Source organism: Pipistrellus hanaki, assembly GCF_964339955.1.
Source record: "Pipistrellus hanaki genome assembly, chromosome: 7".
Classification (NCBI taxonomy): domain Eukaryota; kingdom Metazoa; phylum Chordata; class Mammalia; order Chiroptera; family Vespertilionidae; genus Pipistrellus; species Pipistrellus hanaki.
Window position 1 is genome coordinate 4,180,675 of NC_140509.1, and position 17,045 is coordinate 4,197,719.

The 17,045-nt window shown below is 52.2% G+C and overlaps 1 protein-coding gene across 1 annotated transcript; it reads right to left on the bottom strand.

The window, feature by feature from the left end:
- Positions 1-8,050: 8,050 nt before the first annotated feature.
- LOC311626194 (HLA class II histocompatibility antigen, DM alpha chain) lies at positions 8,051-11,138 on the bottom strand. The gene is made up of 5 exons (XM_084891250.1): positions 10,954-11,138; positions 9,784-10,065; positions 8,967-9,245; positions 8,636-8,764; positions 8,051-8,324 (listed from the first exon to the last, which is right to left on the bottom strand). Exons 1-5 carry the CDS (start codon positions 11,045-11,047, stop codon positions 8,320-8,322), a joined length of 789 nt encoding a protein of 262 aa, XP_084747376.1. The 5' UTR covers positions 11,048-11,138; the 3' UTR covers positions 8,051-8,319.
- Between the last annotated feature and the right edge of the window lie 5,907 nt (positions 11,139-17,045).

Sequence of the window (17,045 nt, forward strand, 5' to 3'; positions counted from 1 at the left end):
GGTATTTTGATGGGGATTGCATTAAATCTGTATATTGCTTCGGGTAATATATCCATTTTAACTATGTTGATTTTTCCCATCCATGAGAATAAAGAATCTTTCCATTACCCTGGAAAAGACAAAAATATATTTGGGAGAGGAAGGGAGAGGGAGAGAGAGAGAGATAGAAATATCAGTGATGAGAGAGAATCATTGATTGCCTGCCTCCTGCACATCCCTCACTGGGCCCACCCCTTCCCCCCCACCCCCCCACTGAGGATCGAGCCTGCAACCTGGGCATGTGCCCCTGACCAGAACCAAACCCGGGACCCTTCAATCCGCAGGCTGAGGCTCTATCCACTGAGCCAAACCAGTGAGGGTGAAAAGACAGACTGTAAATGGCAATTCATTCTCCTGTCCCATTGTGAGTTCTAGCATTGGTGGCTTTTTCCATCACAAATTTACAGCCTTAACTTGGTCTCTCTCAGCTCCCCAACAGGCTCCAGGGCTGCCTGTTCTCACCGGGCCTCTGAAAGCTCTTGGATTTGGTTTAATAGTGAGTTAGACAAAAGAGGACGGGGGTGGGGTGAGGGCTGTCACCACACTTGTCTGTCCTCCATCCCAAGAAATTTCTGATCTTTATGAAGAAAAATGGGGGGAGGGAAAGCATGCACCAAAAGTAACACAAAGGGGAAGGACTGTCAGAAAGAAAGCCTTGTTCCCTATAACTGAGCTTACCGGAGGTGTGCCGTGTTTCCCGGCGCCGGTGATGAGACTGATCTAGAGACTACCTCACCGATGAGCACCCATGTGTTGGAGTGGCAGGAATGGGTGGAGAGTCCAAACTTGCTGAGCTTCTATGTGGTGACAGATACTATAGGTGGGCCTTTTACATGCTGCCTCGCTTAATCTCAAAGACCTGTTAATTGTCCTCATTTTAAGTTTTGGAAACAGGTCCAAAGATACACACCCAAGTCTAGAGGCATGTGCACACATACACACGCACACGCACACGCACACGCACACGCACTCGCTGCCCCTGGGACTGAGACGACCCACAAGCTGGTGGTGGCCTCGCTGGGGAAAGGAGAAAGGAAAGTGCCCCGGATGCAGCCAGGCCTCCTGTTCTCAGAATTCCTTCTGCTCTCAGAACTAAAGTCCCTTCCACTTTCTCTTTCAACAGCTCCAAACTGGGTGAATTCTGCATGCACACCCGACACACACTCCCCAGACACACACACTCCCCAGACACACACACTCCCCAGACACACACACACACACACACACGCACGCGCGCGCACGCACGCACGCACGCACGCACACGCACACACACACTCCTCCTCGCATCCTCCCTCCCCCTGGGTAGGAGGCGCCCAACCCCGCAGGAACTAGGCCTGGGGCTCCTGTGGACAGAGGAGTGCCCGCACCCGCACCCGCGCCCAGACTCTGTTACTGTGGCCGCGGAGGGATGTGAAAGGGGAGGCAGCGGAGCCGCGGTTTCGCTTCTGTTCCGGGGAAGGCTGCGGCGGTGCAGCCTGAAGGACGGGAACCCCGTGACTGCGCGCGGCGGAGAGGTGCTTCCTCTGACGCTGCTCGTTGTTCCAGACCAACTGTCCCGCCAGTCACCGCAGGGCCCCGCAGCCGCTGCCGGGGACTGTGTGCGGGCAGCGCAGGCCTGGAGGGGGGCAGCCGGCCTCCCGCCGCCGCCCCGTCCCCGCCCCCGCGAGCCCCGCCCCGCGCCAGCTCTGCGGGAAGCCCGGGGCGGGGGGCCTCCGCCCGCCCTCCCGCCCCTCCCGCTCCTCCCGGGGGAGGGAGCCTCGTGGGGAGCAGGTCCACGTGGGAACGGGCGCCGCAGGCCCGCGGGCTGGGAGGGACGCCATCGCGGGCGTGGCGGCGGGGCGGCCTCTGCGGGTGCGGGTGCGGCTGCGGCTGGGTCCCAGAGGGGGTCCCGATGCGGTGGCGGTGCGGTGGCGCGCAGTTCTTCGCCGCGCCCCCGCGGTTCTCTGGTTCCCCCAGCACAGGTGCACTGAGCTCAGCCCCCGCGTCCTGGACTCAGGAGCTGCGCCACCACCATCAGCTGCAACCTGAACGCAGTCGCCCGAGACCACCCTGTGACTTACTTCAAGTCTTCTCAAAAATGCACACACCCGCTCCTGCAGGGCTGCGCTGCTCCCAGGCCGCCAACCTCGCCCGCACGCACCCCCCACCCACCCACCCACACACACACACACACACACACACACACACACATTCCCTCACCGGGATTCTAGCTCCAGACCTGACCTCCGGGGCCCAGTGGCTGTAACCAGTTGGTCTTCCTTCCATCCTGCAGCCAAATCGCTTGCACTACCAGGGGGTATGCTGCCTGATTGGCCACCACAGCTCCTGCCCAGCGTGATCTCCATTTAACTAGGAGAGAAGGGAGGCGAGGAAGGTCAGTGCTGCCCAGATTTACCCAGGTACCAAGTAACGAAGCATAACGTGAACTCCGGATTTATTATTCCAAATCCTATACTTTTTTTTTTAAGTTGACTTTATTATTAGTTTTTGTTGTTGTTGTTGTTGTTGTTAATCCTCACCCAAGGATATTTTTTCATTGACTTTTAGGGACAGTAGGAGAGAGGGAAAGACAGACAGAAATATCGATGTGTATAGAAACACATCAATTGGTTGCCTCCTGCACAATTTATAACCAGGTCCTGGGCCAAGAAGGAGCCTGCAACCAAGGTACATGCCCTTGATCAGAATTGAACCCAGGACCCTTTGGTCCACAGGCCAATGCTCTATCAACTGGGCCTAAATCCTATCTTGATGCAAATTGACCTTACCTTCGTGACACCTACCAGCCAATCAGGCGTGAGTATGCAAATTAATTAAACAAAGATGTTATTGTTGTTGTTGTTGTTAATTTGCATATGCAGGTGCCGGCTGCAGGGGGGGCAGGACCTTGTGTCATAGCATGGTGACTGTGCAGGTGTCCCGCACAACCCCAGCCGCTCTGGGCCTCTGGGCAGCATGGGAAGGCGGAAAGGTGGCTCTGGCAGGAGCAAAGGCAGCGTCAGCAGCCAGGGAAAGGAAGGCCCGTTCTTGCATGAATCTTCGTTCATTGGGCCTCTAGTACTTCTAATAATCAATTAAAATGATGGAAAATTGCCAAACCTTTTTAATATTAATAAGAACCATAATTATGTAAAAGTTAACATAAAAGTAGAATTTTATGAGGGAAAACTTTATTAAATCACATAAATGAAGACCTAAAGAAGTAAAGAGACATCTCATTTTCATGGATGGGGCATTCTAACATAATGAAAAAATCAATTTCCCCCATATCCAAATGACATAACCGAAATGTCCCAACAAAAGCATAGCAGAATTTGGGGAAAAACTGACAAGTTGATTCCAAAATGTCCATGGAAACAAGGACCTTGAATGTCTTAGACAATTTTGATAAAGAAGAGAATATTAGAAAGCTACAGCAATTAGCCGGGACCGGTTTGGCTCAATGGATAGAGCGTCGGCTTGGGGACTGAAGGGCCCCGGGTTCAATTCCGGTCAAGGGCATGTACCTTGGTTGCGGGCATATCCCCAGTAGGGGGTGTGCAAGAGGCAGCTGATCGATGACTCTCTCTCATTGATGTTTCGAACTCTCTATCTCTCTCCCTTCCACTCTGTACAAAAATCAATAAAATATATATTTAAAAAAAAAAAAGCTACAGCAATTAAAACAATATGATGCTGACAAAGTAACTGCATTATCCATAGACTAATCCATCCATATAGGGAACCTGGTGTGAAAATCCTTGGAGATAAATGGAATATTTGGTCATTGGTATTAAAAAGATCAAGTTATTATTTGGAGGGGAAAAAAGTTGTATCCTTACACTGAGAGAAAGATTCTAGATCAATACAGACCTCAACACGAGAAGAAAGCAATCACACCAATGCCAGCCCGGGGATTCTCATACACAGACAGACAGATGCAAGGCTGAGCTTTCACCCAAAATCACTCGTCTGGAAAAGAGGAACTATCCTTGTATAGAAGTCCTTAGCGTTTTTCTTTCCAAATTAAGGCCATTTTGTCCCAGCTATTCAGAGAAGATACAGCATCCTAAAATAATCTCAATAAATTCACTAGAAGGCTTAGAATAAAGTTGTTTTATAAAGTGTGAGAGTAGAAACAAAAATATGTCTACATTAATATATTACATTAGAAAATGTGACTAACTTTGTGAGTTGGTAATTGAATAAAGGTAGTTTGAATATTTGACTATTTCCTTATAACTTCTATATTCTTAAATTTTCATGTATTAAAATTTGTTCAAAAATCTTTTAAGATATTCTCACTGAGATGCAACTTAAAATGGCAATGAGGTAACACCTCACACCTGTCAGAATGGCTATCATCAACAAATCAACAAATGACAAGTGCTGGCGAGGATGTGGAGAAAAAGGAACCCTCACTCACTACTGGTTGGAATGCAGACTGGTGCAGCCACTGTGGAGAACAGTATGGAGTTTCCTCAAAAAATAAAATATGGAACTGCCATTTGGCCCAGGGATCCCACTTCTAGGAATATATCTTAAGAAACCTGAAACACCAATCAGAAAGAATGTATGCATCCCTATGTTCATAGCAGCACAATTTACCATAGCTAAGATCTGGAAACAGCCCAAGTGCCCATCAGTAGTAGATGGTACATTTACAGCATGGAATACTCTGCAGCAGTAAAAAAGAAGGATCTCTTACCCTGTGAGACAGCATGCAGGGATTTGGAGAGTATCGTGCTAAGTAAAATAAGCCAGTCAGAGAAAGACAAGTATCACACGATTTCAGTAATATCTGGAATCTAATGAACAAACTAAACCAGGGGTCCTCAAACTTTTTAAAGTGGGGGCCAAATCACGGTCCCTCAGAGAGCTGGAGGGTCGGACTATATGAACTACTAATTCCTACTGTAACACCTCGGCTGCGCTCACTGCCCAAAAAACCTGGTGGGCCGGATCAGACTCCTCTGCGGGCAGCATGTGGCCTGAGGGCCGTAGTTTGAAGACCCCTGAACTAAACTGATGAACGAAGTGGATCCAGAGACATAGAAGCATGGAACAGACTGCAGAATGTCAGAGGGAAGGCGGGGGGGGGGGGGGGGGGGTGTTGGGGGATCAACCAAAGACCTGTGTGCACATATATATGCATACCCCATGGACACAGACAATGAGGTGGTAAGGCCTGGGATGGGGTTGGGGGCGAGCTAGAAGGGGTCAATGGGGGGGGAAAGAGGGACATCTGTAATACTTTCAACAATGAAAATAAACTTTAAAAAGATAAAAACTGCATTTTCTTGTGAGTTTGTAGGGATTTCTAATATACACTGAGTGACCAGATATGTATGACCACCCCATCAGTACTTCGTTGGGCCACCTTTTGCCTTCAATGCTGCAGCGATTCTTCTTGGCATTGACTCCATGAGATGTTGAAAGGTGATTCAAGGAATCTGACACCATGCCTGATGAGTAGCACTGTCCAGTTCTGTGAGGTTTGACGGCTGTGGAACCAGCTGCCTGATGGCCTTTTACCTTCGTCCCACAAATGCTCAATTGGATTGAGACCTGGTGATTGTGGGGCCACCTAAGCAAGGTAAAGTCTCCCTCATGTTCTTGAAGCCACTCCTGCACAATACAAGCACTGTGGCATGGCGCATCGTCTTGTTGGAAGAAGCCATCTCATTGGGATACGCCATCAACATGATAGGATGAACTTGATCAGCAATGATACTTAGGTATGTTGTGCTATTCAGACATTGTTCCACACGAATTAAAGGGCCCAAATCATGCCAGGAAACATGCCTCAAACCATAACACTGTCCCCACCAGCTTGAAGGGTTGTACTCATGCATGTGGGGTGCGTGCTTTCATGTTGTTTCCGAGAAATTTTCACTCTGCCATCTGCATGATGCGACTGGAAACGTGATTCATCAGACCACATGACTTTTTCCCCAATGCTTGACTGTCCAATCCTTGTGTTCCTGTGCGAATTGGAGACGTTTTATCTTGGTAACTTCAGACAGCAAAGGTGTTCGAACAGGCCTTCGGCTTCCATATCCCATATGATGCAGTGTACGGCTAATATTCCTACAAACATCAGGTGGTCATAATAATCTGGCCACTCAGTGTATTTTATGTAGTAATCTTTTTTATTTTTTAATATAATCTTATGTCAGTATAAATATTGCAATTGCCTTCTTCCATTTGCAGCTCATCAGTTAGCACAGATTCCCTCCTGAATAGATTTAATGTTGGCCTTTAGAAACCTTATGGTTTAAGCTTTTATGATCTTAAGAAGCCCCTGACCGGTGCCAGGGATCGAGCCTTCAACCGAAGTACATGCCCTTGACCCTGGCCAGAATCAAACCCAGACCCTTAATCTGTGGGCCGATGCTCTAATCACTGAGAAAACCACCTAAAGCAGTGATATTTTTTATTAGAAGTGGGACCCAGAGTAGAGAGGGTCTTGAGTGCTTCCCCCCTCCCTTTTTTTTTCTGACTCCAATGGTGAGTATTTTAAGAAACGGTATAACAGACAAAAAAAGGGGGGGATGGGGGGGAGATGGTCTAATAGAATATTTGATCAAAAAGTGCTAACCCAAGCCCATTATATTACAACTGAGAAACTTGAGGCCTAGAGAGGATATGTGGCTTGTCTAAGGTCACACAGCATAACAAAAGCAGCTTCAAGGCTTGACTGCTGGAATTTCCCCATAAGTTGGGAAATAGATAGAAATCAGGAAGGCATAGATAACAATGAAAGACAGATGTAGAATGTAAAGTGAAAAGAAAAACATCTCAAAAGGCGAAAATGTAATATTTGAAGACAGGTTCAAAGTAGGCTCAGAAAAGAGAAAGAAGTCACTGATGCTGCTACGTCCCCTGAGAGAATCTTTGCCAAGTTATTGAGTAACTTTTCCACCTGCCAAACACCATCCTAAACATCTGGCAGACAGTAACGTAGTTAAGCTTCACATCAATCCCATCAGCCCTACTGTCGTCATCACCCCTGAAGAAGCAAAGCACATCAAAGCAGTTGCCCCAGGAGTGGTGCCGGCCCGAGGGCCCACTATGGGCCCAGGCGGCACTTTCAGTTCTACCTGGACCAGCGGGGAGGACAGACCGGTTAGAAGGACATGTGAATTCTGGGCCCTTCCAGCCTGCTCAGCTGTCACTTCAGGAGCCTACGTGCACTGTTTTCACAGAACTGACATGACAGAACAGCATCTGGCCTGGCCGGAGTGGCGCAGCTGGTTGCTGTTATCCCGTGCACCAGGAACCTGGTTTCCAGTCAAGGTGCAGGCCCAGGTTGTGGGTTGATCCCCAGTAGGGGGCATGCAGACCTCATCAATTCTCATCATTGGTGTTTCTATCCCTCTCTACCTCCCCCTTCCTCTCTCTCTAAAAAAATAAAAATTAAAAAAAATCACCATCACTGGGTTTGGCTCAGAGGATAGAGCATTGGCCTGTGGACCAAGGGGTCCGGGTTTGATTCCGGTCAAGGGCATGTGCCTCGGTTGCACGCTCCTCCTTGGCCTGGGCCCTGGTCAGGACGCGTGCAGGAGGCAACCAATCGATGTGTTTCTCTCATATCAATGTTTCTCTCCGTCTTTCCCTCTCCCACTCTTTCTAAAAATCAATGGAAAGGTATCTTCAGGTGAGGATTTTTGAAAAAGAGTAGCGTCTGAGGCTTACTTTCCTGCTCCTGCAGCCTGTTTCCGGGCGACGGTGAAGGTGGAAGGGAGTGTGCACTTCCGAAGGCAGTGAAGCGCAAGGACGCCCACAGGCGAAACCCCGGCCTTGTGTGCGCCCAGACCAGGAAGCAGCGCTCCTCACCGCCGCACACCTGGCGGGGGTGAGAGCATCGCATGGTGCTCGGACCGGCGGAGGCCGCTAGGAGCTGGGGTTTCCCATCTCCCCCCCAGCCCCCGCCAAGGTTCAGGTTAAGGCATGTTGAATTGGACATGACAATTCACTCAAGTTGAGAATTCCAGAAACGAACACCATGAGTTAAAAAAGGAGCCACACCGACAGAAAGTAACGAGATTTATTGCCTTGAAGTGGGACGATAGTGGTCATGATAGAACGGCCACTGGCTCCCTGGGATGCAGGCCGGGGCAGCACAGCCCCAGCTGAGAAACCTGCACACACGTGCACACGCACGTGCACAGACACACGGGCACACGTGCACAGCCCCAGGCCTTCTGCTCTGAGGAGGAGTGGGGCCGGGTAGCCCGTGAGGAAGGGGAGCAGCTCTGCTGGATGGCCGGGGTCAGGCGTCAGTCTCAGATCAGGAAGTCAGTCTGAGGAGAGAAGGATGGGGAAAGCCATCAGGAGGGTCCCCTCCTCCCCAAAGCCGCCCCTCCACCCCCCGCCAGCAGCAGGTCCGGCAGAAGTTGATCTCTCCTTGCCCATCATCTCCCCACCCTTCCTGCAGCTCCCGTCACCCCTCTGCCCTCAAAACCATCCCTGTGACCCCCAAGCCTGTGTGTAACCCGGACCCCAAGCAGGCGATGCCCACGGAGCCGATACAGCCTCGCCACCCAAGGGCCGGAGGGCCCCTCTCAGTCCCCCTCAGGCCCAGGAGAATCCGGGCACCCCCACCCCGACGTACCGCCGGAGCACGGCTTCCGGAAGCGGATGATGAGGACCACGCCAACGAGGATGCCCAGCACGCCCAGGCCGAAGGCCACGCCGCACAGCACATTCTCCAGCAGGTGTGAGGGCAGCGCGTTGTGGGGCACTGGAGACAAAGGGGAGCAGGTGGGTCCCGAGACCTGGTTAGGGAGCCCCCACCCTGGGGACTATGCGGTGTCTGGGCTGACAGGGGGGGGGAAACTGAGGCGTGAAAGGGGGAGACTGGACTAAACAAGGCCCGAGCGGAGAAGAAGGCTCCGGGGTCTGCCCCTTCTGCCCCCGGAGGCAGGCCGGGAGGAGGCTCTCACCCCAGTAGGCAATCGCTGTGTAGCCGTCAATCTCGTGGGTGACGATGCAGGAGAAGATGTCGGAGGGCGCCGGGGTGACGTTTAGGTAGGAGAAGGCCTGGAAGGTGAGCCCATCCAGGGCTGAGACGAAGGTGGGCCCGGCGCCCTCCACGGGGGCCAGGTGATGCTGCCAGGCCACCGCCAGCGACGGGGGGAAGAGGTTGCTGACAAAGCAGACCAGCGTGTTGGGCTTGCCGAACTCCAGGGGCTGCAGCGTGAACACCTCGACCACAGGAAACCCTGGAGGGCGGGTGGGGGGACAGAGGGGACTCTTCAGGGAGCCCAGTGTTTGGAGGGGGCGTGGCACACGGAGGGGCGGGCTTTGGGGGGTCCCGGGGCGCTGGGCTCTGAGGTCTCCTAGGCATGAAGCAGAGCTGGACCCAGAGGCAGAGGCAGAGGCAGAGCCAGGCCTGGCCACTGCGGCCGCCCCGCTTCCCGCAGCTCCTCCTGTCCAGCCCCCCCGTGGCCTCCGACCTCAGCTGCTCCTCAGGGAACGCCGGCAGGGCCCCTCCGTCTATCCTGCTGAGCACATCCCAGCGCCCACGTCCGCTGGCCCCCTGCTCCCGCTGACTTCAATCTAACACACCCTGGGACGCCCCAACCTAGGCCCCTGTCTCCTGCCCCCACAGAGACCGGTGCAGCCCGTGGCTGGTAGAAAACCCAAGGGCCGGGGGAGCCCCAGAGCCCCAGAGGTGGGGGCTGGTGTGAGGGAACAATTCTGGGTATGGATTAATGAGGTTCCGAATGCAGCACCCACCCACCCCCAAAAAACCCTGACCTCTAGACACCGGGATCTTCCCTTCAAGCTGTGGGCCTACTTTCTGGACCATGGTTTGGCATAACCCTTCGTCAAAGGAAATGGCGGGGTTATCTCTAGTCTGCTGCGCCCAGTCAGCAAATTCGGGCAGGCGAGGCACGCGGGTGTTCTGGGAAAAGTCGAAGGAGAAGAGCTGGTCCTCGTCGTAGGTCTCGGAGAGCCCCACGCCCGGGCTCCAGTCCTGGCAGTACACCGTGTGCTGGAACGTGTGGTTCTGCAGGCCGGCCCGCCACCCTGCCGCTGCTGCGGGGAGACAGAGCAGGGCGGGTCAGCCTGGGCACCGGAGCTGGGGGGACCCCTCCAGTGTCTCTTATCTGGGCTCACCCACCCCGGGGGGTGGAAAAGAAATCGCTGGGATCTCTCCCAACTGCCTCTGCCCTCAGAAGGCCAACTGTCCGAGGCCTGGAGGTAACGGCTGCTGTCTAAAGGGTCCCGGTGGGGGCGGTGCGTGCACTACTGGCTGCTGAAACCCAGCACACGCCCAGCAGGCAGCTGCATCCGCCCCAGGGAGACCTTTGTCTAATTCGCCAGCCCCCCAAAAACGCTTCCCCTCACTCCACCTCCAACCTTTGCAACGACAAGATCAGGGAAGTGACCTCAGACCTGCAAGAAAGAAGCCCTTGTCTGTGAAACTTCTGGCAGAACTCCCCCAGCGAGCAGGAAGCCTACCCAATACCCAATATTTAGAATAATAGGCATTTTGAGTAAGAGGGGTCTTCCAGATTATTCTTCCATCCTGCCCCATCCTTTCCAGAGAGGGAAATCAAGAAAAACTTTTCCAGAATTGCAAGGTGAGCTGATGGCCCAGTGTGGTGGCTCTTGCGTGGAGCCATGGAAATAGCATTTGCTTTGCTCCAATCCCAGCGCTACCACCTCCCACTGTGAACTTGCAGGAGTTACTCAAACTCCAAGCCTCACTTTCTTCATCTGGAAAATGGATATAATAATCTCTGCTTCAGAGGCTCTTACATAAAATGTAATAGTACCCCTGGCAGTTTGCCACCCAGCCCTTGTAGCTTTGTCCCAGTTTTGCTGGTCTCCACTACCTGGCAGTCCTTCCAGCATTTACAGAGCGGGCTCTCCTCCAGGGCTCTGGGTGGGCACTGAAGCCAAGGGGAGGGGTTGTCCTACCTGGAGGGGCGGCCCCGGAGTGGGGCAGCAGCCACAGGAGGTGCAGCAGCTGCAGCAGCGCAGGTCCAGGTCTGGGGCCCCGCTCAGGACCCATCCTTCACCCACACTGCAGGCAGGGAGCTGCCACCAGCGGCCCAACTCCCTCGCAGACCCTGTTCCGCCAGCTCACATCCAAAAGGGTCCCTGCCCCTTTGGCTAACCAATCACAGGAGGGAAAGCTCTGACATCACCAGTCGCTGGGGAGAGAGGCCTGGAGCCAGCAACCTCCGGAAGAGGGCTTCCCAGGCCAGAGCCAGAGCGGGGTGTGACTGGGCGGGGTAAGTGAGCAGGGACTTCTGCCTCCTGGTGGGGGCCCCTCCGCGCCTGCTCAGCCTCAGCCAGGAGTCTCACCCAGCCAGCGGCCCGGGATGAAGCTCCTCTTCCCGCAGCAAACCCCTGGCCCTCCGCGCTCCCCTCCCATCATTAGCTCCGGTGCGTTCTGGAGCCAGAAAATACAAGGGCGAGTAAGACGTGATCCTGCTTTCAAAGGGCTTAAAGTCTAGTGGGGGGAGAGGGCCAATGAATACACACCCAACACTGTAACGTATTTAATTAAAACGTGCCCCGTGGTTCTGGAAGTAGTCATTGTATGAAGGTGAAGGATCAGGTGAGACACCTCCGGACGGCTTCTAAGACTCATGAAGAAAAAACGGTTTGACAACAGGACGTGAGCGAAGAGAAGAGCGTTCCAGGGCAAGGGGTGGGCACGCGTGTGAAGTCAGAGGCCCAGAGCTCCTTCCCGTGCCGCCCCGTGAAGCTGGAGTGGGTGTGTGGACACTGCTCACGCGTCCCTGTCTGGTCATGCAGGCAGAGGCATGTTCACGTGGAGCTGGAAACGCGGGCAAGAACAGATCACAGAGCCCGATTATGCCACAAGGAGGGTCCGGCTTCTGCTCGGCAGATGATGAGACAGTAAAACTGACGCGTGCACCATCATTTCCACCTTCACAAAGAGCTGTCCCGCTATTGCCAACAAGGACTGGAGCTTAGACAGAATTGAGGCAGAACTGCTGGCCACGAGTGTGTAGTGTATGAGATCAAAATAAAAAGTGGCACACACTCCGCCCTCTTGTGGCAACATAGCAGCGATCCAGGTGACAAACGTTCAGAACCTGAGTTAAGTATGAGGGGTGGAGATAGGGGAATCGAATCCTATATAATAAAGAGGAGATATGCAAATTGACCAATGAGCAATCAGCAGGGACCTGAGGCTACTCCCTCCCCCACCCCCGCCCCTGCCCCCACCCCAGTGGGGCTTGACAGGAGACCTCAAGGTGCATTTCCAGTCCTGGTGCTGAGCTAGGGGACCTCAGGCCGCACCCTCCACCCCAGCACCAGGCCAGGGGACCTAAGACTGCACCCCAGTGGGGCTTGACATAGGACCTCAGGCTGCACCCCCTACCCCAGCACAGCGCCAGGGGACCTGAGGCTGCACCCCCTGCCTGGTTGGGCTTGACAGGAGACCTCAGGCTCTGCCCCCCACCCAGTGGGGCTTGAAGGGGGACCTCAAGGTGCACCTCCAGTGCTGGGTCAGGGGAACTTAGGCCATACCCCCACCTATCAGGGCTTGATAGGGGACCTCAGGCTGTGCCCCCCACTCGGTGGGGCTTGACAGGGGATCTCAGGCCATATCCCTCACTGGCAGGGCTTGATGGAGGACCTCAAGGCATGCCCTCTGCCCCAGTTTGGGCTGGGGGACCTCAGGCCACACACCCCATCCTGGCGCTGGGTCAGGGGACCTGAGGCTACAGCTCCTCCCAGCAGGGCTTGACAAGGGTGGGGCTGGCCGGGTCTGGATCTAGCCCAATGTGTGTGTGGGGGGGGGGGGGGAGGAGGGAGGGGAGGCAAGTCTGGTCTCACATGATTTTGAAGTGCATGTGGGTGGGTGGGAACTTGACTCTGGGTCCCCTGGGGAGCCCCAGACTCTGACAGGAGAAAGGTTTTCATATACATTTTACTAATTTTCTTTCATCTCTGACATTTCTATCATAGAGAAAGAGCAAATAGCAATATAAAATTATTTTCTCTAATTAATCCCCCTTTAATGTGCACAAATTTCGTGCACCGGGTCACTAGTATTGTGATAATTAGGAAGTAGAAGCTAAAGGGCTTGGCTACTGATTAGTCGAGGGAAGGTTAGATGGCGTCAGGATAACACCCAGCTTTCTGACTGGGTGGTGGGGTGAGTCACAATGGACAGGTTTGAGGTAGAAAACAACGCCATAAACGCAGGTTTGATGAAGAGGAGAATGAATTCCGCTTTGCACGTGTTGACTTTGAGATGCCCGTGGAGTGAGGTTTGTGGATGTGGATGTCAGCTCTGGGCTGAAGGGCCTTCATTTGAGAGGTGTGCGGGTTGGAGCAGAGGTGGTGGACGAGATCACCCAGTGAACTGTGCAGCGAGGGGCGGGGAGAGGCACAGGACACGTCTGCACAAGCTCCAACCCCAAGCCTCACGCCAGCCAAGATCCGGGGTCCATCGGGAGCACATAGCCACGCTAGGTATTCCCGGCGGGGGTTTACTATCGAGAATCTGCAGCAAAGGCAATAAGTACAAAAGGAAAACAGAGAGGGGCTGGGGGGCTGAATAAATGTTCAAATACTTGTCAGACGCCGCTGGGCCGGAGCTGGAACCGTGTCTGCACCTCTGTTGCCCGGGGGACACCCAGTCATAGTTGGCTCTGGATCTACCAAAGCGCTGTCATCGCCAGCAAGGCTGGCTCACCGAGAGGGTGCTTCCTCTGCCCAGCAGGCTCCAGTCCACACTCGCCTGTTCTTGCTGCTGCTGTCACTACCTGCTCCTGCCTCTGAGAGACAAAGCAGGAGCTTCCTGGTTTCTCCTGCCTGGCGAGCTCTCCCGTGGGAGCCAACTGGCCAGGAGGCTGGAAGCACATGCCCTGCAGACACGGAGCAGCCCAGAGCACCTGCAGGGGGGCGCCAGGTGCCCTCGGGACCTGCTAACCAGGGCACGGAAATGAAAGAGCTTGTAAGAACCTGGCAGCAGCAGGAGCATTCCGGAATGAGAACAAGGAAGACTCTGATGAAGAGAAACAGGCGTCCCAGGGAGCAGGGCAAGGCCAGCATTGCCAAGAGCTTCTCAGAGGGCCTGGAAAGTGTCCTCCGTTGGAGTACGAGCTGGTCGATGAATTGAGGGAGAGCAATGTCACCGTGTGGTGGGAGCGCTCCAGATGGCAGTGGGCTGAGAAGTGGGAGGCGAGGCAGAAGCTGTCAGTGTAGAGCTGCAAGTTCGCTGGAGAAGAAAGGAGAAAGGCAGAAAGGGTGGGGGAAGACGCAGGGAGAAAGAACTGATGTGGCAATTAAGTAATCTTAGAAATTAATCCATGTGAACATGGCCCATCTATGTTCCTGAGACTTTCAAAGTTCCTATTCCCTTTAGAAAAGCAGATGACAGCAGTAACAGCCCCAAACAAAACCAAGCCCATGACCTCTGGGATGTGTGAGCAATGCTGGGCAGGGGGGGCGGAGGGGGGGTGTCAGGGTTGGGGCAGGGTTTGGAAACCACTGTATTACACTCGAAACACAGAGCGGTTCCCAATGTCCAGCGTTTTTGTTTGTTTTTTTTTAAGAAAAAAACTCCCATCTCTTTTTTAAAATATATTTTATTGATTTTTTACAGAGAGGAAGGGAGAGATAGTTAGAAACATCGATGAGAGAGACTCATCAACCAGCTGCCTCTTGCATGCCCCCTACTGGGGATGTGCCCACAACCAAGGTATGTACATGTCCTTGACCAGAATCGAACCCGGGACCCTTCAGTCCGCAGGCTGACGCTCTATCCCCTGAGCCAAACCGGTTTTGGCCCAATGTCCAGCTTTGACACCCAACTCTCCCTTCCTTTTCTCCCTGGCAAATCTGCTGAACAAGTCGTGGCCACCATCTCTCCCCTCTCATACTTGCCATTTAATCCTGAAGCCTCCACAATGGAATTACCACGAGCAGTTTTGTGTTGCTGAGTCACGTGGACTCTTCCCAGTCCGCAACATTTGACACTGCTGGCCGGGCCTCCTGCCTATGCTTCTGACATCAGATGGCGCTCTCTCCTGTGCCCTGGTGTCCTCTGTCTCCTTCGTGCACTCCTCCCTTCCTGCCACCCTTACCCTTTATGTTGGTGTCCCAGGAGGTGTGTTCTCAACCGTCTCTTTGATACTGTCCATGTCGGGGATGGCATTTACTCCCGCACCTCCCCGCACCACCAACAGAGCTGACCAACCTGCCCCTTTGGTCAGCTCTGCTGACTCACACCCCTTGTCCCCAGCTGCCTGTGCGGCTCCATTTGGATGTCGACAACAGCAATTCTCAGACCGTATTCCCCACAAAAGTCTCCCTTAAGAAATTTTAAAATGTATTTCAACACCAAACACATTTACATAATAATTATGCAATCATTTATTGCATTTAATAAGGCTCTTTTGGTTAGAAGCAATAAAAACCAATTCTGGCTAACTTAATTTTTTTAAAATATATTTTTATTGATTTTTTACAGAGAGGAAGGGAGAGAGATAGAGAGCTAGAAAAGTCGATGAGAAAGAAACATCGGCCAGCTGCCTCTTGCACACCCCCCACTGGGGATATGCCTGCAACCAAGGTACATGCCCCTGACCGGAATCGAACCTGGGACCTTTCAGTCCGCAGACTGATGCTCTACCACTGAGCCAAACCGGTTTCGGCCTAACTTAAATTTTTTTAAGTATGTTTTTATTGATCTCAGAGAGGAAGGGAGGGAGAGCTAGAAACATCAACGATGAGAGAGAATCATTGATTGGCTGCCTCTTGCACACCCCACGCTGGGGGCTGAGCCTGCAACCCAGGCATGTGCACTGACCAGAATCCTACCATGACCTCCTGGTTCACAAGTTGATGCTCAACCACTGAGCCATGTTGGCCAGGCCTAACTTAATTTTTTTTAAATAAGAGAATTGTATATTTTATATATTTTTAAATTTTGTTTTAATTGATTTTTTAGAGAGAAAGGGAGAGGGAAAGTTAGAAACATCAATGATGAGAATCATTGATCGGCTGCAGTCCGCAGGCCGATGTTCTGTCCACTGAACCAAACTAGCTAGGGCCTAACTTAGATTAAATTTATAAGTGGCAATTTATTAGAAGGACATTGAGTGAGCTCAGGAAATCAAGAGTGGAATAAGCTAGCCCCAGAGAGGGAGCCCTGGGCCAGCAGCAGGGTACTTGCCATGAAGATGCCTCACCTTCAAAGGCCTCCAGCCTCCAGCTTTCAAGTTGCACACCGCTGGGCGAGACAACAGACTGGGCCAGCCTGTACAGGTGGTGCCTCCAGATCAATGAGCTGTGGGCACAGGGCCTCCGTGCAGCAGAGCCATCTCCAAAGCAGGAGAGATCAGCAGGAACCAAACAAGCACCCAACTCCGCTTTCTTGAACGTACAGCACCCCAGTGGCACAAACGGGGTGCCAGGAGCTGCTGGGGAGAGATGGCTTCTACTGGGGCTCTGGTCTGTCACCAGCCTTGCCACAAACTCAAAATGTACTTATTATTCTATATTGATTAATAAAATATTTATATTCCACTAACAGACTTCCTTTGGATCTATAACTAAAACGCTTTTTTAAAATTCTACTAGAAAAAATTTCAAACATGCACAAGAGAATCTAATAAACTCCTATGTACTCTCATAAGTTTCAACGATCTTCAGCATTCTGAGTCTTCCATTCATGCTTAATTTATTGTCCTGTTCTTCACACTTTTTCCCTGTATTTTACAGAAATTCTGTCATTATAGTCCATGAGGAATATTTCTAAGGGAATCTAAAATAGATGATAATTTTCTTTACAATAACTATAATACTCTCACCAAAAACATTAAAAACACTTAATTCATTTAACTTAATGTGTTCTCACCGCCCCCCTCCATTATCTAAAAAATGCCTAAAAGATGTTTTAAATGAAAAGCAGTGTCTTATGGTTTTTAAATTGTGCTTTCGTTTTTTAAAAAATGGGTGAGTTTTTTATTTTCTATTGTCTCATAAACCCCTATGGTTCAATAATGAATTCTAATAGA

Bases quoted from the DNA above. Each gene is read 5' to 3' on its own strand.
- LOC311626194 (XM_084891250.1), bottom strand. From the start codon at position 11,047: ATGGGTCCTGAGCGGGGCCCCAGACCTGGACCTGCGCTGCTGCAGCTG. The intron at 9,246-9,783 runs GTCAGGGTTTTT...CCCGCCCTCCAG, and splicing joins GAAGATCCCGGTGTCTAGAG to GGTTTCCTGTGGTCGAGGTG. The intron at 8,765-8,966 runs GTGAGAGCCTCC...CTTTGTCTCCAG, and splicing joins CACAGCGATTGCCTACTGGG to TGCCCCACAACGCGCTGCCC.